The sequence below is a fragment of the Strongylocentrotus purpuratus genome, unplaced genomic scaffold (genome assembly GCF_000002235.5).
Source record: "Strongylocentrotus purpuratus isolate Spur 01 unplaced genomic scaffold, Spur_5.0 spur5_scaffold_4, whole genome shotgun sequence".
Classification (NCBI taxonomy): domain Eukaryota; kingdom Metazoa; phylum Echinodermata; class Echinoidea; order Camarodonta; family Strongylocentrotidae; genus Strongylocentrotus; species Strongylocentrotus purpuratus.
In genome coordinates, this window is record NW_022145610.1 from 4632260 (window position 1) to 4651108 (window position 18849).

Consider the following 18849-nt stretch of genomic DNA (forward strand, 5'->3'; position numbering starts at 1 on the left):
TATATAATCCAAAACTGAATTGCTTTTCTGGAATGTGCTTTTAACCTACTGATAAATAATAAAATCATCATATTTTGCAGGTGTTTTTTGTGTTTCTTTGTGAAACTCTTCTTGCAGTTTCTTGTGTGTCACTTTTAGGGATTGAAACTGTAGGGGTAACATCATGACTTTCATGCGACTCTTGTCTAGGGCCTGACAAGGTTTCAACTGGGGAAGGTATTACATTCTCAGAAGGAACTCCATTATCCGGAATGTGTTGAATGCTTGGCCTTGGAACATCTTCAACCGGATTAAGTTCATGAGATGGAGTTTCAACTTGCTGAGCAGGAATGTAACCTCTGATATGATTTTACAATATACATTGACTCACTGAGTAACTCGGGTACTTGACCATATAACCATGTTTGACCGGAAGTGTAGTTCTTTACTAGTACATGGTCTTGAATGTTTTAACGTATATCTTGGTCCTTTTGTCTCACCTCTGACTCATGGCAGATTGTTTTCGTTTCACAGTCTTCGTCAATTCTGGACGGACTTGATCTAATCTGCTCCCAATCCTTCTCTTGTACAGAAGTTCACTTAATAATAATAATATTTAATTTTTATATAGCGCTTTACAAATATACTTGGGCATGTACCGGTGGTTTCATGGGTTGTGATCCAGTGTGTCATTAAGAATTTTTGGATTCTCGCATCTCCAAATTATTTCCACTTGTTTTCTTAACACCTCTTTACTATCTGAACATCTCTCTCTGCTAAGCCATTACTTGATGGGTGGTGAGGGCAGTTTGCACATATGTTCTATGTTGTTGTCAGTGAGAAATTTGGTAAATTCTTCTGAGATGACTTGAATTCCATTGTCACTAACCAACGTTTCCGGAATCCCATGTGTAGCAAATAGGCGTCTCATAGCAGTTACTGTGGCAGAAGCGGTTGCATTAGGAACTCTAACAGCTTATATCCATTTGCAATGTGCATCTACGACTATCAGAACATCTTGGTTCTCAATTGAGGGGTAATCGATGTGTATTCTCATCCACGGTCTCTCTGGGAACTCCCAAGGATGAATAGGAGCTGCTTGAGGGTTGTTCTGATGTTCCTGGCACACTAAACACGTACGAACCTTCTGCTCTAAGCATCTGTCTATTCCGGGCCACCAAACAAAAGATCGAGCTAGGGCTTTCATCTTGACTATGTCTGGATGTGTAGCGTGAAGCTCATCTACTATCCTGGTACGCATATCAGGATCCTGGGGTATGACAACTCTTTGTCCCCATAGAAGAACATCATCTTCTATAGTCAACTCTGTTTTCTTCCGAGCAAATGGGCGAACTTCATCATCTAAATTCCTGGAACTTGGCCATCCTTGCATAACGTTATGTTTGACATCCTTGCATAACGTTATGTTTGACATCCTTGCATAACGTTATGTTTGACCTTTTGCAATATTGGGTCCTTGTCAGTTTTTTGTTTCACTTCACTCGCATCAACTGGTCGAGAGTCTATGTCAAACAACACGTTGACTCTTCCTGGCTGCAGATCACTCAATTCTGCTAAGTCCTCATTTGGCCATTTACTTCCATCAGTTGAAGGCATTAGTAATCTGGACAATCCATCGGCATTCTGGTGTCTCTTGCCTTCCTTGTATACAATGGTGTAATCAGTGGCGTACGCAGGATTTTTTTCAAGGGGGGGTTTTAAAATCAAAAGGGGGGGTTTTCCAAAAAAACATACATAAAACATACACATAAAAAAAACTCGAGGGGGGTTTAACCCCAAAACCACCCCCTGCGTACGCGCCTGGGTGTAATCATACGTTGACATGATCATGTGTCAGATCTCGACAGTCTTGCTGAGGCCATCGGGCTTGCTGGCTTGTCTCCAAATTAGCCAAGTAAGGGCTTGTGATCTGTGACTATAGTGAATTTCCTTTCATGTAAGTATCTATGAAATTTCTTTAGACCAAGGATGATGGACAGTCTCAATATCTGTAATTGATTTGGACAAGATCCAGACCTCTTCTAATTTAGACTGCACATTCCCAAAACTCAAAAAAGCTTGCAAAATAAGGTTTTATTGATTTAATAACTTTCTTTTGTTAAGGTTTCATGTTAAGGTCAGTGAGGCCCGACTTTATTTTGTTAAGGTTTAGGCCTTAGTCATTCTACATTTGTTTTAATCCATTGCACTAAGAACAGACAAATTATGCAAAATCATGCGTCCGGTACTACCGGAAAGCATGAATTTGCCATGCATCCGGTAAAAGGTAAAATAACAAAATGTTGTATTTTTGACAATGTTGAGAGCCCCATGTTATAAAACAGATGATGCACAGATTTAATTCGTGGGTTGGTGGAATTGTGTGCACGTGGTACCTTTAAATTTGGTCTAAAACCATTCAAAGGTACCTTGTGCACACAATCCCTACCGACGCATTCAAACCTGTGCATCATGTGTATACTTCCTAATCCTGACAAGAATATACCCTTCTTCTTTTCATCTGCTGTGATATCATTAGCTATAAACCATGACTCAAGAACCTCAGTCCAATCTTCAAATTTATACCCTGAGTCCAACTGAGGGACATTATCAAACATTAGTTGTGCTGCCATATTTATGCAAGGAGCATTTAACTTGTAATGAACAATTTTATACCATAACAAAAACTTGCATAAATGCTGGACTTAAATCTTGTATCTAAACATACACATTTCTTTGACAAACAATTTCAAATTCAAATTCACATTTATTCGGCAAAAGATTAAAAACATCAAAATGAAATCATTACAAATGAAATCATTATAAATACCGGGATTGCTAAAATAAGTTAAAAACTTGTAAACAAGCAACCCCAAACATAAAAACATACATATACTATACAATACAATACGATGAAATACGATACAATACAATAATTATAATAATAATAATAATAATAATAATAATAATAATAATAATAATAATGTTACATGCTAACAAAATATATGAATCAATTATGTATTTCAATATATCAATAAGTGGCAAGTACTGTTCTTTTCAGTTTAAGTTTAAATGCGTTGTGGTTCTTAATACCCTTTAAATAACTTGACATGGAGTTCCATTTGTGAGGACCTTGATATCTAATTGATTTATTTTGCAAAAATGAGAAAGTGAATTTTGGTAGACGGAAGTCTTTTTTCTTCTTCTTGTATTAAAGGAGTGGACATCCGAGTTCAAATGAAAACTGTCATAAAACGTTACTGGTAGCAAATCATTTTGGAGTTTGTACATATATAATAAAGTCAGTTGAGAAAGAATATCTGGAAGTTTGAGTAAATTTAAGGATTTAAATAATGAAGAGGTGTGCGCCCTGAAGGAAGCGTTGCAGCACAACCGAACAGCCCGCTTTTGAGGTTTGATATAAGGATATATGAGGGTTTAGTATAGAGAAAGCATGGTAGAGGATGGTAGAAAACTTTTGAGCTTATTCATTACACCGACTTGGGACCGAATCTTCCTGGAAATTAATTCAATGTGTTTTGCCCATGTAAGTTTGTTGTCAATGCCAACTCCTAAAAAATTTGCAAATTATACCTGGTCAATACAGTTACCATCTATTGTTAGATTAACATTTTCAATTAAAGTATCATTCTTTTTGCCAAAGTTAAATATCATGAAGTTTGTTTTGGTCTGATTAATTTTTAGATTATTTGCTGAAAACCAGCTAGCAACCTTTTGAAGTTCAACATTGGCTTCGAAAATTAAGTCTTTCAAATTTTTACCAGAATAGAAGATGTTTGTGTCATCGGCAATACAGTACATAATGTTATTTCCTTGAAGACTCAACAATGTCATTTATGAAGAGCAATAATAATAACGGGCCCAAGATACTACCTTGAGGAACACCTTGCTTCATTAATAGCAATTCAGAGTCAGATTCATTATATTTTGTTCTATTAGACAGATAACTTTGGAACCATTCCAATGGAATGCCTCTAATTCCATAAAAACTTAGTTTTCTTAATAAGATTTTGTGATCCAAACAATCGAATGCCTTGCTAAGGTATACATACACTCCTAAAGCTATCTCTTTCTTTTCATAAAATTTGTACAAAAGTTCGGATGCAAAAAGTAAAACTGACTCTGTTGAATAACATTTTCGAAACCCAAACTGTTCCGAAAAAATAAATGAATGCTTATGAAGGAAAGTAAATAATCGATTGTACATTAGTCTTTCTAAAATCTTGGAAAAAGTCGAAAGCAATGATATTGGGCGATAGTTCGATAAATCATGTATATCACCTTTTTTAAATAAAGGTATGACTTTTGAAACTTTCATTGATTCAGGAAATGTTCCAGACATAAATGATGAATTAAACACATGGGTTAAAGGTTCAACAATATAAGAAATTAACTTCTTTATAACGTATGGTGACATATCATCCACCCCACATGAGTGTTTATTTTTCAAGGAGGAGGATAACTTCAAGATCTCATTTCGATCTGTTGGTGAAAGAAACAAAGAATGTGTTACGCTGGTTTTCAAATAGTCACGAAAGCATCTGGGGTCTGGGGATCATCAAAACAACCAGCATTAACGAAAAACGAGTTAAATGCATTTGCAATTGCTTTTGGTTCAGTAAGCGTTACACCATCTCTACGAATGAATAAGGGTAATTTCGATTTACTATCTTTACCAAGCAGGTTGTTCAGAGTTTTCCAAGTATTCTTTAAATCGTGGCGATTTGATTCAAGATTTTCAGCAAAGTAGTTCTTTTTAGAGACACGTATAATGTGAGTAAGCCTATTTCTGAAAGATGTATACTTTTTCTTCACGGAGGGGTTTTTCAGTTTTAAATACCGCTTATACAAGCGTTCCTTTCTACCAATGGATTTAAGAATGCCTTTCGTAATCCATGGTTTTTTGATGATCTACGTCTATCCTTACCAGGTATTGTTTTCGAATGCTTTGAAATCATCTTTTTAAAATCTTGAATAAAGGTATCGTAAGCTTCGTTGACATTGGTTTTGGATGTTACCAAGGACCAATCATACAATGCTAAATCTTCACACAATGAGTTTAAGTTTATTCGGTGTTTAACTTGACTCGCATTGTTCCTATTCAAGTGGGTGTGGTGATTTGGTGGTAAAGAGTTCGTTACTTGAAAGATGGGAAAGTGATCAGACACATCTGAATACAAAATACCAGGCAGGATTGGCTTATTCAAAACATTCGTAAAGATATTATCAATACAAGTAGATGAGTTAGTTGTTAAACGGGTTGGTTTCGTGATAAGTGGGAGAAAAGAGGAGTACATTTTATCGATAAATGCATTGGTATCCGAATGAAGGGCGTAACTAAGTAAATCAAAGTTAAAGTCTCCAGCAATATAACATTGTTTATTCTCTTTGTTAACTTTACCAAGACATTCTTCAAGATGGTCATTAAACTCTGCACCACAAGTATCGGGAGATTTGTATACAGTTCCAACGATTAAATTCTTCCCTTCCTTTACGATTTCAATAAAAACAGTATCTATAGTTGAAGTACAAAAATCCAAATCCGTCCTTGGTTTGAAGGTGACATTGTCTCTGACGTACATACACACACCCCCGCCTACACGACCAATTCTATGTTTTTGAATAAGTTTGTAATTAGGCAAACTATAAAATGAATGTGGGTCTCCCTTAAACCAGGTTTCCGTAAATGCGTATATTGTGAAGTCGTGGTGAAGTGTATGTATTTAATCTTGAACATGAGAAAACTTTGAAATAAGACTTCGAGCATTCAAGTGGAACAATAAAAATTGACTTTCTGATTTTCGATTATTAATTTTAACATTGAAGGTGTCATTGAAATAATAATTACAATCAGAAATATGGTCATCTAACCGGGAACTCATCACTTCATTCAGGGAGAAAATATCAAATTGTAAATCATCGTGACTTCTATTATGAAATGAAGGGTGGTCTATTTGAAAAAAAGGTATGAATAGCGAACTTAAAGTCTAAATCATCAACTATGTGATTAAAAGGAATTGCATTACTTAAACAAGGTTGGCATATCCAGGGTAATGCAAATGATTCTGCTTTAGCACATGTCACATGACAAATACTTTCACATGAACAAGCATATATGGATTGATTCTTTTTTGTGCACTTATAACAAATAGTACAGCGCATTTTAAACAGAATGCAGTATTGAAACGAACATACATGAAATCAATAATAATATTTAACGAGAAAAAGTAGAAAATTAAGATAAAGCTTTATGCATCACAGTTCAAAATGTCCGAAATCATTCATTAAACTTTAGTTCAGATAATCTAGCAAAATGACGTTCACGGGTTACCTTGATGCGTCCACCACCAGGTTTGTTGACGATGATTACACCATCCTGTGTCCATACTCGATGTTCTGTATTTTTGGTTGTTCTTCTGATTTTCCACAACAGCTTCGATCCGATTTTCGTCAGGTTTTCATTGATGCACACGCGGATAATTGCTGGAGAATTCTTCAGACGTTTCCGTGCGCTGTAAATTCTCTCGCGGGCACCGTAGTTGCTAAACTTTACAATGATGTTTCTTGCCTTTGTTGTCGCTCTCGAAGTCGATGGTCGACGATCGTTCTCCGGTGGTTCGCCATTCTGTCGAGCAGGACCAAGCCTGTGAATCCGGTCGACATCAGCAACGTTGACCTCGACGATAAGATTTTGACGACATAGACTTCTGATCACTTCTGTTGTATTTTCTCCTCGTTTCTCCTCTACACCTGAAAAGATTAAGCAGTTCCTGCGGGAATATTGTTCTAGGTCGTCCATGGATCCTCTCACGTCTTGCAAGTCGCCATGGATCGCTGTCATTTTCTCGGCTTTTAGTTGTTCCATTTCCTTTTCAAGGGCTACGATTCTCGCGTCTCGGGATTCGATGTCGAAGTCGAGCGATTGCTTGACTTCATTGCAAAGAGATTCGTGTATTTCCAGATTCAACTGCTCCCTGATGGCTGTGACAAATTTATCGACGAACAACTTGTCTGTATATAAAGCAGGGTTTCAAAGGCTGATTTAATTGTCTCGGTCAGATCTTGGCTGTTTACAACTGAAGAACAAATTTCTTGACTTTAGACTTGGACTAGACTGCAAAGACTAGACCTGTTGTAATTATTGTCTGATTGTTAATAGGTTCTACTGTTATTCACATTGTAAAAACCTGAGACTAATGTCTAACTCCAAACTTGTAGACCTACTTAGATCCACATCTTCACTCTTGAATCACACTTTACCTTGTAATGTTACTAATCCTGGTCTGGGACTGGTCCTTACATTCAATTACAAAACAAAGTCATCATGACAATCGACAATAATATCAAATGAGTTCTTAATGTTTATTTGCTTGCATCAATATCACCATCAATTCATGATGAGCGGGCTGGCTTTCACTTGGCTGGGTTGTTAGTCCGAAAATATGAACTGACACTGTCACTGAACTAGATCCTGGTCCTAAATTGAAGAAAATCATGAAGTAACAACTTCAGTATTTCAATTTTCAGGCTAAAACACTTCATCCTCTAGTCTACGCTTCAGTAGGCCTAGATCAACTTGCAGGAACCTGGATTCTGAAACAATGCGGGGCTGGCTGGGCTGGACCTTGAACTTGGTTGGAGCTTGCATGGGCTTGGCTACTGCCACTGAGTTGGCCTACTGTAGTACTACTGCAGCACCGTCACTGGTTGATCGTTAAGTTCAAAGTTAGGCTGGCGGCATCCATTCACCATTCATCCAACTGCGACTAATAAAGTTATTACTGATGAGGCAACATCAGCAAAATCAAACTGGCTCACCTACGATCAACGGCTGGATCTCCTGGCTAAAGAGTTTTTCATCCAAAATAGGCTAACTCGGCTGCATTATATAGTTCAGTTCATTTGCTGAATACATACTGATGGATTGATTCACAATTTTCGATAGCTGTGCGTGCTGTACAGCAAAGCGTCCATAAAAATCTGCATGTGTACAGGCATAATTCCAAAACATGTCGGGTCTCCGCTGGAGAAACTTTTTTCAAGTCTTTATTTCAGCAAACTGCGGCAAACCAAACTAATCATCTCGACCTCTTAGCTGTTCAGCCAAATAAAGATGACAAATAAAGACTTATTCGTAACTTTAAAACTACATGGTTGTAGCATGGATTTTATTCGATGAAGGCGTCGATGGAAACTGCGCGCGGTATATCGGGCAATGCTCATACATAAAATGACCAGTCAAGACATGCATAGTCTTAATTTCAGACGTCATACACAACAGACCAATAAATAATTCGCTTAGACTTTCGGTGTAGCCACAATCAGGGTGCAACTATTCTACCTACTGTGTTACGCATCTCTCCTGGAAACACAAAGTCTTTTAATCAAATGTCTTGTGGCCTGAAATGTTGGACCATATGACTTCTTTATCAGGCAGCAACTTTTGTTTGAATTTCATTTGTGTTGGCTGTGTGAGAATGGTAATAGAGGGCCAAAAATACCACTTTGCACTTTGAAAATGTGTCTTTTTTCATAAGGTGTTACTAAGGAATTACACAAGATATGCCATATTTTTCATGCCATGTTGTTATCCTTTTTTATATCCACTGAGTATTTTTTTACAGCTTGAGAATTGACCCAAGAATTGCGATACAGTGGTTATTTCTGTGAAGAGAGACAAGCGTAACGCTTTTTTGAAAAACAGCTTTGTGCATAATTTTGACTCTATAATTTATATATATTATAGCATTTTATTAGTTGGTCATTGCCTTGTTTTCATTCACATTCTGCCACTTTAATATATTTATCCTCCTTTTCCTTATCGTCCTGAAATGCCTTTCGTTTTGCACGTCGAGCTTGTTATTCCTAGTTAGGTACTTTCCTCAAGTCCTTTTCCTTTCAAATTTCGTAGGCATCATCTCTAGCATCCCATCCCAGTCACTACATTCTTCGATTTTCGAAATCTCTCATGCATAACCGTTCAGGCGCCATTTTGCCCGTTTCTGGTCCATTTTAAGGTCTTTATTTCTTCCTTCCTATCTCCACTATCCTAGATCCTACAAACTTCTAACAAATTTCTTTAGATATTCTAAGAGATGTTCTTTCATCTGCGACACATAACCTGACCTTCAAAACGCCATCTTCGTACTCAAAATTCAAATCTGAAACCGACTCCGTCAAAAATCTCTAAAATTCTTGAGAAATTGACCCCTAAAAATCTAAAACTGCCATAACTTTCTCATATAAATTCCGTTTTGTTTTTAAATCTCACAGTATCTTTATCTTATAACTGCACACAGCCATGTCAAATTTCACGCTCCAATGGCTATGCAGAACATAAATAGCGCCCTCTAGAGTTCCGGGAATTGGCTTTCTTTCTTTGGCCGTATCTCCATTATGGCTTGGCAAACCCGTACTTTTTTTTGGATTTAGATACTTGAAGATATGCCCTTCCCAGCCATGCATATACAAAATTATATACCTTAACTTTGACCAAATTTGAGAAAATTGCCCTACAAATTAGCCATTTTCAAGAAAATTCCGAAATAACTTCAACTTGCTCTAAAACGGCGATCTTTATACCTACATCAATGAACCTTAGCAGACATATGTATCCATATACGTGATAACTGTCTGCCAAGTTTGGTAAAATTCGATTATGTCAGCGGAAAGTTATTACCAAAAATGATGAATTTACTATGCATTACGTAATAGCGCGTTTGATGCGTGCAGTACATTGCGCGCAGAAGACATTGATGTCAAACTGACTGCAATGAAGTGCCCTTTCGAATGATACTAAGGGTGCGTTTATTGACCAAATTTTTGCCTAGAACCAGGTTTCTCAAACGTCTTTCAGGCAAATTTTTAAGGTGATAAACGCAAAGCCTTTTTTAAACGTCTTTAGATATGGGCATATTATATCTAAAGACGCAAAAAAGTGTGTTTTGAATGCGACATACAGCCAGAATCACGTTTCTGAGAGATGATAAACGCAAAGCTGTTTTGAACCCCACATACAAATCGGACCTTCCCAGGTTAATTCCCGGTTCGGAGGCTAGCGCGCACCATGTGCTGTGTACGCGCATGTGTGTGTAGTTGACCTCCGAGAAACTGTCTGCTTCCCGGGTCAAACGGCGCAAAGCAGCTGCGCAGAGACAAGGCCTTTATTTTGAATCGTGAAGAGACGATAAACGCGACATCCCGCAAATAACTTTCGTAGAGTGGGGTTCGATAGTGGGGTTTAATAGGGGGGTTCGATATGTACATATATAGTGGCAAGACCCGATAAACGCACCCAAATATGGTATACACATAAAACACATAAAATTCACACATAAAATTATGAGTAAATCGCATTTGAACAAGGGTCACTATACGAATTCCACCGAGTTTCCGTCCGAATATAACACGTATCGGCTATGACGTAATTTTTTCAGACTGCTTTTCGCTCCCTAAACGTTCTCCTTTTTTGCTTGAGAATTTGCAGTGACATTCCGAGTTGCAATACGCAGGGCACCTTGAAGCCGGATTTTTTAAAAAGGTCAAGGGGGGGTATTTAAGACGCCATTTTGTCCTATTAATCTTTTTTGCATCACGTGTTTCGATAGGATTATCATAGAAAAAAGAGAGTAGTTCACAATAACAACCATGAAATTTTCTTTCCAATGATACCAAAAAAAGCCTATGAAGAGACATAAAGAGAGAGATTTTTTTTAAGGTCGATCCGGTCATAATACATATCCTGTACATTTTCCGCCCATGCATTACACGCATAGTCTATAGGGCAAATCGGGTTCACACTTTTGGCCCCCAGAACGATCTTTTTTTTCCTTGAAATGGTTTTTATAATTTGTCAAGGGGGCATTTTAGACACCATATTATACTGTTTATGGTTATGTTAGTATAGACGACCGTTAGTGCCACATCACCCGTCATTGCACGCATATCGTTGTGACACGATTGCAGGTCTAGTTGGTATTTTCTGAGTAACATGATGTCTTATCATCAGAAACAAAAAATCAAACAAAGATACAAACTTTACGAAAATATATGAAAACATTCCGATCATAAATTTTGTCCGGAATTTCCTGTAGTGTCCGTAACAGTGTCATTCCTGCTATATGAAAATGTTTTCAAAGTTCTTATATACTTTGCTTTGTGTAACTACCCCCCGGGGACTAGCTGTGGTATAATAATATTCGGCTAAGCATAACAGTTGTGTGTTGTTTTTTTTGCAATTTAATGAATGGAATTTGTAGTGTCCGTAACACAAGTGTGAGGTGGTGTAAAAATACAGCTTGATAGCTAAATACTACTAATTTTCGATTCACATTTTGATTTGACACAGGTGCTCTTCTCAGTGAATAAAAAAATTCTCTTTCCCTGAAAGGTTTTCTCCTGGATATGATATTTCGCAAACAAATAAGCTATTTTCCATGAATTTAATTTAAGATTTTTAAAAATTGACTTCAATTTCAATATTTTATTTCAACAATTTTAGATAGATGTAATAAAGTATCAAATTAAATGCATCATTGTGTTTTAGTTTCAATACAGAGGGTAGAAAAGAGTAGGAGCCAGTGTTACGGACACTACAGATCTTTGTTACGGACACTACAGAATGAGTAATATCAAGGCGTGCAAGCCAAACTGTACCTCCTTTTCTGGATAACAGCGTTCTAAAATAAATGTTAACAATGTAAAAGCTGTCTTTGACATCAAATATGTACGTTTCATGAGAAAATACATTATTTTAATCATTTACTTGCCTACCTACAAAATTTATAAGTCACTACATTTTAGTTAATATCCACACACACATAAACATTTGCGCGCACACCAGTACGCGTATGACTAGTGTCTCCTGAGGACTATGGATAAATACCTTCTTTTGAGGACACCCCCTTTGAGGGGATTTACATATAAATAATTAAATATCTCATTGTCTACGTTTTTGCTCACAATTTCTCTCGATAAATTAAGCTTACTATTTAATGAAGAGAGAGAGAAAAAATAGACTGAGGTCACTTTTGACTTGTTTACCGACATTTGAATTTATATCTGAGGATTTTACGAATACTGGTTTAATAGCCACCACCAACAACGATCAAATATCTGACGAGTATAGAATAAACGTATCAGAAATAATTATTGATTACACCATGATTTTTGCATATAGATTAATTATCACTTCTTTTTTAATATGTTTTTTTATGATGTTTTTTTGCATACACTGTCTAAGGTGAAACAAGTATACCACTAAGTTGGTTGAAAAAATACTCTTCATAAAGTACAGACTGTGGTCTTTTTATGACCCCAAATTTTCCAACGCTATTTTAACGAGTTCCTAAAATTGGGTTCTAAAAATACTGAATATATCCTGCAGCACATACGATACAAGGACAACGCATGCAGTGCAATCTTCTCCGAACGCACATTGAATAATGCACCACATAATATACAAGGACATAATGAGGTACATTCTAATTTCGTATTTTCAAATATCTAGGGTATCCATGCTTATGTCTAATATCACATTGATTATGCTACATGATGTACTGTATTATCCTCTTTTTAATTGTATTATTCTTCCTTTTCCTTATATCTAATTCTTATCCTTTTCTGTATTCTTTTTTTTTTCTTAGGTTGTCATCCTTTTTATTCTCTTCTTCCTTTTTTCCTGGTGCTTTTTTAAATGTATACAGATGGGACTAAAGTTTGGAATTTGTCTCATTTACCAATGTTTGGTTGGCTTTTAAAAAAGTTTCAGGTTTTGACAAAATGGCATTAGATTTGGCCTTGTGTTATCTATGATGTGTATACCGAATCTAATTTATGGACTGAAGTGAGTGTGAATTTTTTTATTTTTCACAAATGGCCAATAAATTCCCCACAGAAGTGCAAAATATTTGTGTGTTAAGATAAATAATGCTTGGAAATTCCATTTTAGTAGCTCTGTGTAGTGTCTGTATTAATTCCTATAGCACCCCCTGTTGTGTTGCTGTTCATAAAATGATAACCAAAATAGTTTCCTCCAGGATATTGCAGGGTATTAACCCTAGGGTATGGATGAACAATTTGGGGTTGCTGAAACATCTCTATTGCATACTTCATTTTTGGATCCAAGTTCAAATGGTTTTGCACCCTGATTGTGGCTATACCGTTGCGAAGCCGACAATGGCCTCGGCTTAGTCGCAATTTCAAAGTTCAATTGAATTTTCGACATGATCCTTACATCGGGGCCCCGTTGCACAAAAATTACCATTGATGGTAACTACCATGGAGGCCTTGATTTTGATTGGCTGTTGTGTCATGTTACCATGGTAGTTGCAATTGATGGCAAATTTACTATCAATTGTAAGTTTTATGTAACGGGGCCCTGGTCAAAAAGCAAAAGGCACAATTCGTATAGCCAAAGCTATAACATACCAAAATCTGGGAGAAAATGGAGCAAAACTAAGCGAGATACTGCTCAAAGAAAGACGTCATGTAGATTCATGATGTGAACGAAATTCACCTTCCATAGGCATAACAGGCAAATCGAGAACATTCTGACATGTCACCTTTAATCGTAATTTGCACTATGACGACGTCATCAAAAAGATAAATGGTTGAAACTGATATTGTAGATAATTTGTTTAGCTACAACATAACAAAAATTGGGAAAAAAACGATCAATATTTACAAAGATACAATCAGTTTCCCAGGATAATGTTAATGTCATAATATGCAAATTCGTATATTCGTATATCCAAGGTCATTATGATGACGTCAAATATGAAAACAAGTTATAATGGCCTTTTTTATGGGCATGTTCAAATAATGACTGTGACACTATGATTTATTTTCTTATGAACTTTCTAAATCTGTCACGTGGGCCACCGGCCTAATGGGATGACCTCTGCTAAAGTGCTTTCTTCCGTAGATGCATGAAATTTCTTTGAAAGAGAAATTATCGATTCAATGAGAGATTCTAAGATGATCCCTTGTAATATTTCAACCATAATCTAAAACCTTTTAATCATAAGACACTTAATGATAAGTTGAGTTCTGGTCAGGCAATTGCATTGAGAAAGACGTGGAATCGATCAGGAAAAGTTGATCACGTAGCATATACGTAATGGTGTGTGATGCAAGGTTCTGGAGCTATCTTGGTAAAGTAAAAAGAACTGTACACAGAAAGATGTATATGGGACTACACAAACATCGGGCCTCGTTTTAAATTGTTACTTGTAAAAGTATGTTTCACCTCTTCCAGAACTCAACCTTCTCTTTAAACGCAATTACATAAAGTCTTGAGCAGATCGAACCTTAATCAGCTAGTCTCTGGTTGTGTCAAATAAGTCACAAGAAGTAGAGTACAGGGTCCATTGAGTTCAGATTATGCATGTTCAGAGCGTCTTTCTTGCATTCCGACAAGGTTTTAGTTGTGTTTTAACTACACGTTGCACACGCGGCGTCAAATCGGTGATGCAGGACTGCGTCAAAGAGAGGTTCGCACCTTTTGAGAGTGACTGCGCGCTGAAACTGAATTGCAAAACGAGCAGCACAAACAATAAGTAATAAGGAAATTATACCATTCTACAGTGACCATTCAGCAAACACATCAACGCATGCTTTATTGGATTCATATTATGTACGATTACACCTTCACAAGAAAAAAAATGAATTGTTTGATTGTTATGGGGGTGCTCACATGAGTCAACATATCTTGACTTTGGGATCAACGTTCAATTCGTTTTTATAATTTCACTCTGGAGAGATGATTTTGTTGGAAAAATTCAGTTAAAAAAGGACATAAAAAAGGAATCCTGCTGATTTGAAGAAGAGATTGAGATATAGTTAACCCCTTGGGAATACACTCTCACCATGTGAGGTCCATAAATTACAAGAACAAGTACTTCATATTTTGATCATGGACAAATATTCATTTAATATCTTCTCACAGAGCCAGACCTGACTTGTGACAATGTGTCGATGACGCTTATTATGGACAGAGCCCATCTCGAGATCGGCGACGACGCCCGCGATGTCCATTTCGAAGACGAGTCTTGTGTTGCATACGACCACGACAGTCAGCATGTTGCGATCACTACCACGTACGACAGATGTGGTACTACGCAAGAGGTATGCTCAATAGGTCTTTATGTACCATTGATACATCACAAAAATACTACTTGATGAAGATTTTAGTAACAAACTTTCATGAATCGCTGTTCCGTTCTTTCAGTGACAATGTTAATTATCTATATTTACAAGTGCTCGTAGATTTTTTTTCCCCATCAGTAATAGACGTACAGTTATAAATAGCGTCAGGGTTCTGCATACATGTCTAACATCTGTTTCACTATGAATATATATTGGCTAGATGAATAACACAGGGTGGTCATGATCATCGATTTGGGGGAAAATATATTTTCTAGATGCATCTTTTTGAGTCCAAGACCCAAGGTTAAAATATGAAAAAACATATTGAAGCTGTCTGTCAAGCCAAATGTATTTCTTTCCCTTTTTTTGAACACGATATTTTCGGCCCAAAGGACGTAAATTTCAGAGGCGGGAATACCCTGGAATAGAACACCGAAGTATAGATGGCAGTAGAGGCTAAAGATGAACAAAATGTTGTTCTTTGTCTTTATTCGTACTTTTTGTTATTATTCTGGTTTTCACCTTTCCGGCATTCCATAGTTGATATATTATTATAAACAGCTATTTATTCATTTCTCATAATCATAATTATTGTCAACATTGATATTATTACCATCATCGTCATCATCGGAAGACAACTAAAACTGTTCTAAAAAACGGCACACTGTTATCTTTTGGTCCCCATAACAATTTCTCTATTAACATTTTCGTTTAATATGCCCTCGTCCCCCCCCCCCCACCTCCTACCCATCAATACCTGCAGCAAGACGAAGACTACATAATATTTACCAACATGGTGACGTATTACAAGCCTCGCCCTGAAAATGGAACTGATGTCATTACCAGAGAACACTATCTTAATATCCCTGTTACTTGCTACCTGGAGAGGACGCAGGCCTTGGAAGAGTCCTTCTTGCCTCAAGCAAATCTTTATTTTTTTGAAGAGGTGAGGATTCAATTACTTTGTAGCTTAATGTAAAGCGGGTTCGGGTAGGAGCAACGTGGTATGTTGGTGGAGATGTCGTGGAATAGTAGTTTATTCACATGGCTATCAATCCAAGGGTTAAGGGTTCGAATCTCAGCTCGGCACTAACGTCGTTTGGCAAGAACAGTGTAATCATGTTCGAGGGCCAGGAGCACGACGGGGTGAGGACATTTGCGCGAAATAAAATAACCGAAGTGTGACGTTATACTGGCTATGTTGTAAAGGGTGCTGGGTCCAAACAATTTTTTGGCTAAACAAGGGTGTGGTGATCACACCAGCCTCAAACACTGAATTCGCCCTAATCCAGCCCATTGCTTGAATGATTTTGAGGTGAACCCCATTTGCGGACTCTGTTTTTAGAACCAGTCGCCTGAACGACGGTCGGATATGGTATAGCACTTCGGTACTCTATCAGAAGACACCATTATTTGTTTATTATTTTTATTATTGTTATTATTATTATTATCACTATTATTACTGCTATTATTATCACCATTATTACTATTATCATCATAATTATTATTCTTATCATTATTTTTAAGGCTCTTGACTCTCGCATTGGAGGGCCCGTGTTCGACCCTTGCTGAGTGCATACATCCTTGAAACAAGGTGTAAAGGCCACCGTAGTTGGCCTGTAAATTGTTACCTGTAAATACTTAGGTAATAATAACTGTAGAGCCCGTAGAAAAAGCCAAAGCTACCATGGGCAAATGATACATTATTATTAATAATCAACATTGCATCACATGAAAATAATTGATGTAGATTTTCTGTCATATTGCAGAAAATGAAGAAAATGATATGTCTGGGCCAAACTCTTCTGGTACATTTTTGTGTCCCATATACCCATCTCTCTCCCTTAGACACCCGTATACGTTGGAACGTATCTCTTTCTCTCTCTCTCTCAAATGTGTACTCACTTCTAGGAAGGGTACGGCAAGTTCTCGCTAAACCTTGACCGGTATACAAACTCAGGCTTCTACCAACCTGCCAACGATTCCGGCGAAGTTACGCTCGGCGCACCGCTTTACTTCAGCGTCGGTCTGACGTCCGTCACGAACCTCACGCTTCTCATCGAGTCGTGCTGGGCAACGAGCTCGTCGAGCCCACGGGACGGCCACCGCTATGATATCATCGAGAATGGGTGGGAATTGTTCTCTACCTTTGCTTACTCATTGTTTATCGCGTTGACTCTTGCATTGCATCCACCAAGTAAGAGCAGTGTACGCCCTCTCATGAATGGGCAAACACTGTACCATTCCTAAGGGGTGGACTGACTATGGGGAGTGTGGGGAATTTCGCACTATTTATTCTGCCACGACGACCGGTCGATTGGTGGTCTGGTGGCCGGTTGATAAATGTATGTTAGAGGTTGAGTGGGCCGGTCGTATCGAAATTCTCAACCGAATTTCAGTCCTAGTCCGCCAGTGCATTAGCCTAAATAATAAATGCACGACGTACTTCATCATGACAGCCAATTTATTTCTAAAAATGTGTTTGTGTTTTGTAGATGTGCCGTGGACAGCACAGCAGTCATCTACAATTGGCTCTCTCCAACTTCCAAGGGATTCAGTATCGCTGCTTTCGCCTTCATTGGCGATTTCGACAAGGTGAGTGTCAAGTACAACAATGGCCCTTTGTACCCCTCGTATCCGTTACACCCGATGCGTCATTGTATTGACGTAGTACTGTGTCAGTGATTAATGTGGTCTCCGATGCGGCATGTGAAAGTACAAACGGTGATTCTAAAATGAAGGATGGGCTTAACTTAAGAATACCCCCCATACATAGGGCTTATTAACATAAACGTCAATGACTTACGGTTAGAGTTAAGGTTAGTTTTATGAATAGGATTAGGTTTAGTGCTACCTAAGACACTAAATTATTCAGATTTAGCTTCATTGATGAAGCGTTGTGTAACCTACGAACGTCGAGTGGGGTATTCTAAAGTTGCTCCGAATGGTGCAGACAGTGAGTTCAAACGGAAGCATGGGCTACTTGACTTAACCACAGATTCGGTTAACTAGCACATAAGCGCAACTAATAACGCAATCAAAATGACACATCATAGGCAACTGGGGCTTTATTCTAAGCTCTACTGACGTACGAATGCGTCAACAACTGGCACAGTCTATCACATGCCAATTGGGAAAGACACCACACAATTAACGAATTAAAAACTACAGTGCAAAAAATATTGACTTAAATTACCGTTGCATGTTAATATTCCTTCAGTTTCTTGATTAAAATCTCAAAATCAAGTACTAATTAGGTTGTATTGCTATGCGTTTATCTGTTTTATTAACTCTCAGGGTAATCATGGTTATGGTGACAAATTTTCTGTTTTATGGGCTTAGTGCTTGGTACCTATTAAGGAATAAAGCTTTTGGTTGAGTAAGCCTACTGCATTATATTCAGTAGACGTAGCACGAGTCTTAGAACCACCGCACACTATAATTAAGGTCCTCTTTAGCCTTTACATTCGAAATATGGGAAATTTTTATGATTCACGATAACAATTTACGATTAGCGTTATACCATCTTTTATGTCGTAAAGATGCTTTGCATTTATTTTTCACCTTCTAATTAGCTCTATCGTCTCTCAAAACAGGTTTACGTTCACTGCTCAATCCTGATCTGTGACAAAAACGACTCGAGCTCCCGCTGCGCTCAGGGGTGCCTAGCCCGATCTCGTCGAAGTCTGCAGCCGTCAGGCT

General features: G+C 37.6%; 1 protein-coding gene across 1 annotated transcript in view; it reads left to right on the forward strand.

Moving 5' to 3' along the window:
- LOC100890444 (ZP domain-containing protein-like) overlaps positions 1–18849 on the forward strand; it is a 29272-nt gene that overhangs the window by 8256 nt on the left and 2167 nt on the right. Inside the window, exons 5-9 of the mRNA XM_030998179.1 lie at positions 14948–15126; positions 15911–16093; positions 17059–17276; positions 17643–17742; positions 18744–18849. The exon at positions 18744–18849 is cut by the window's right edge and continues 90 nt beyond it. Of these exons, the coding sequence (XP_030854039.1) occupies positions 14948–15126; positions 15911–16093; positions 17059–17276; positions 17643–17742; positions 18744–18849 (786 nt within the window). The remainder of the gene's footprint in view (positions 1–14947; positions 15127–15910; positions 16094–17058; positions 17277–17642; positions 17743–18743) is intronic.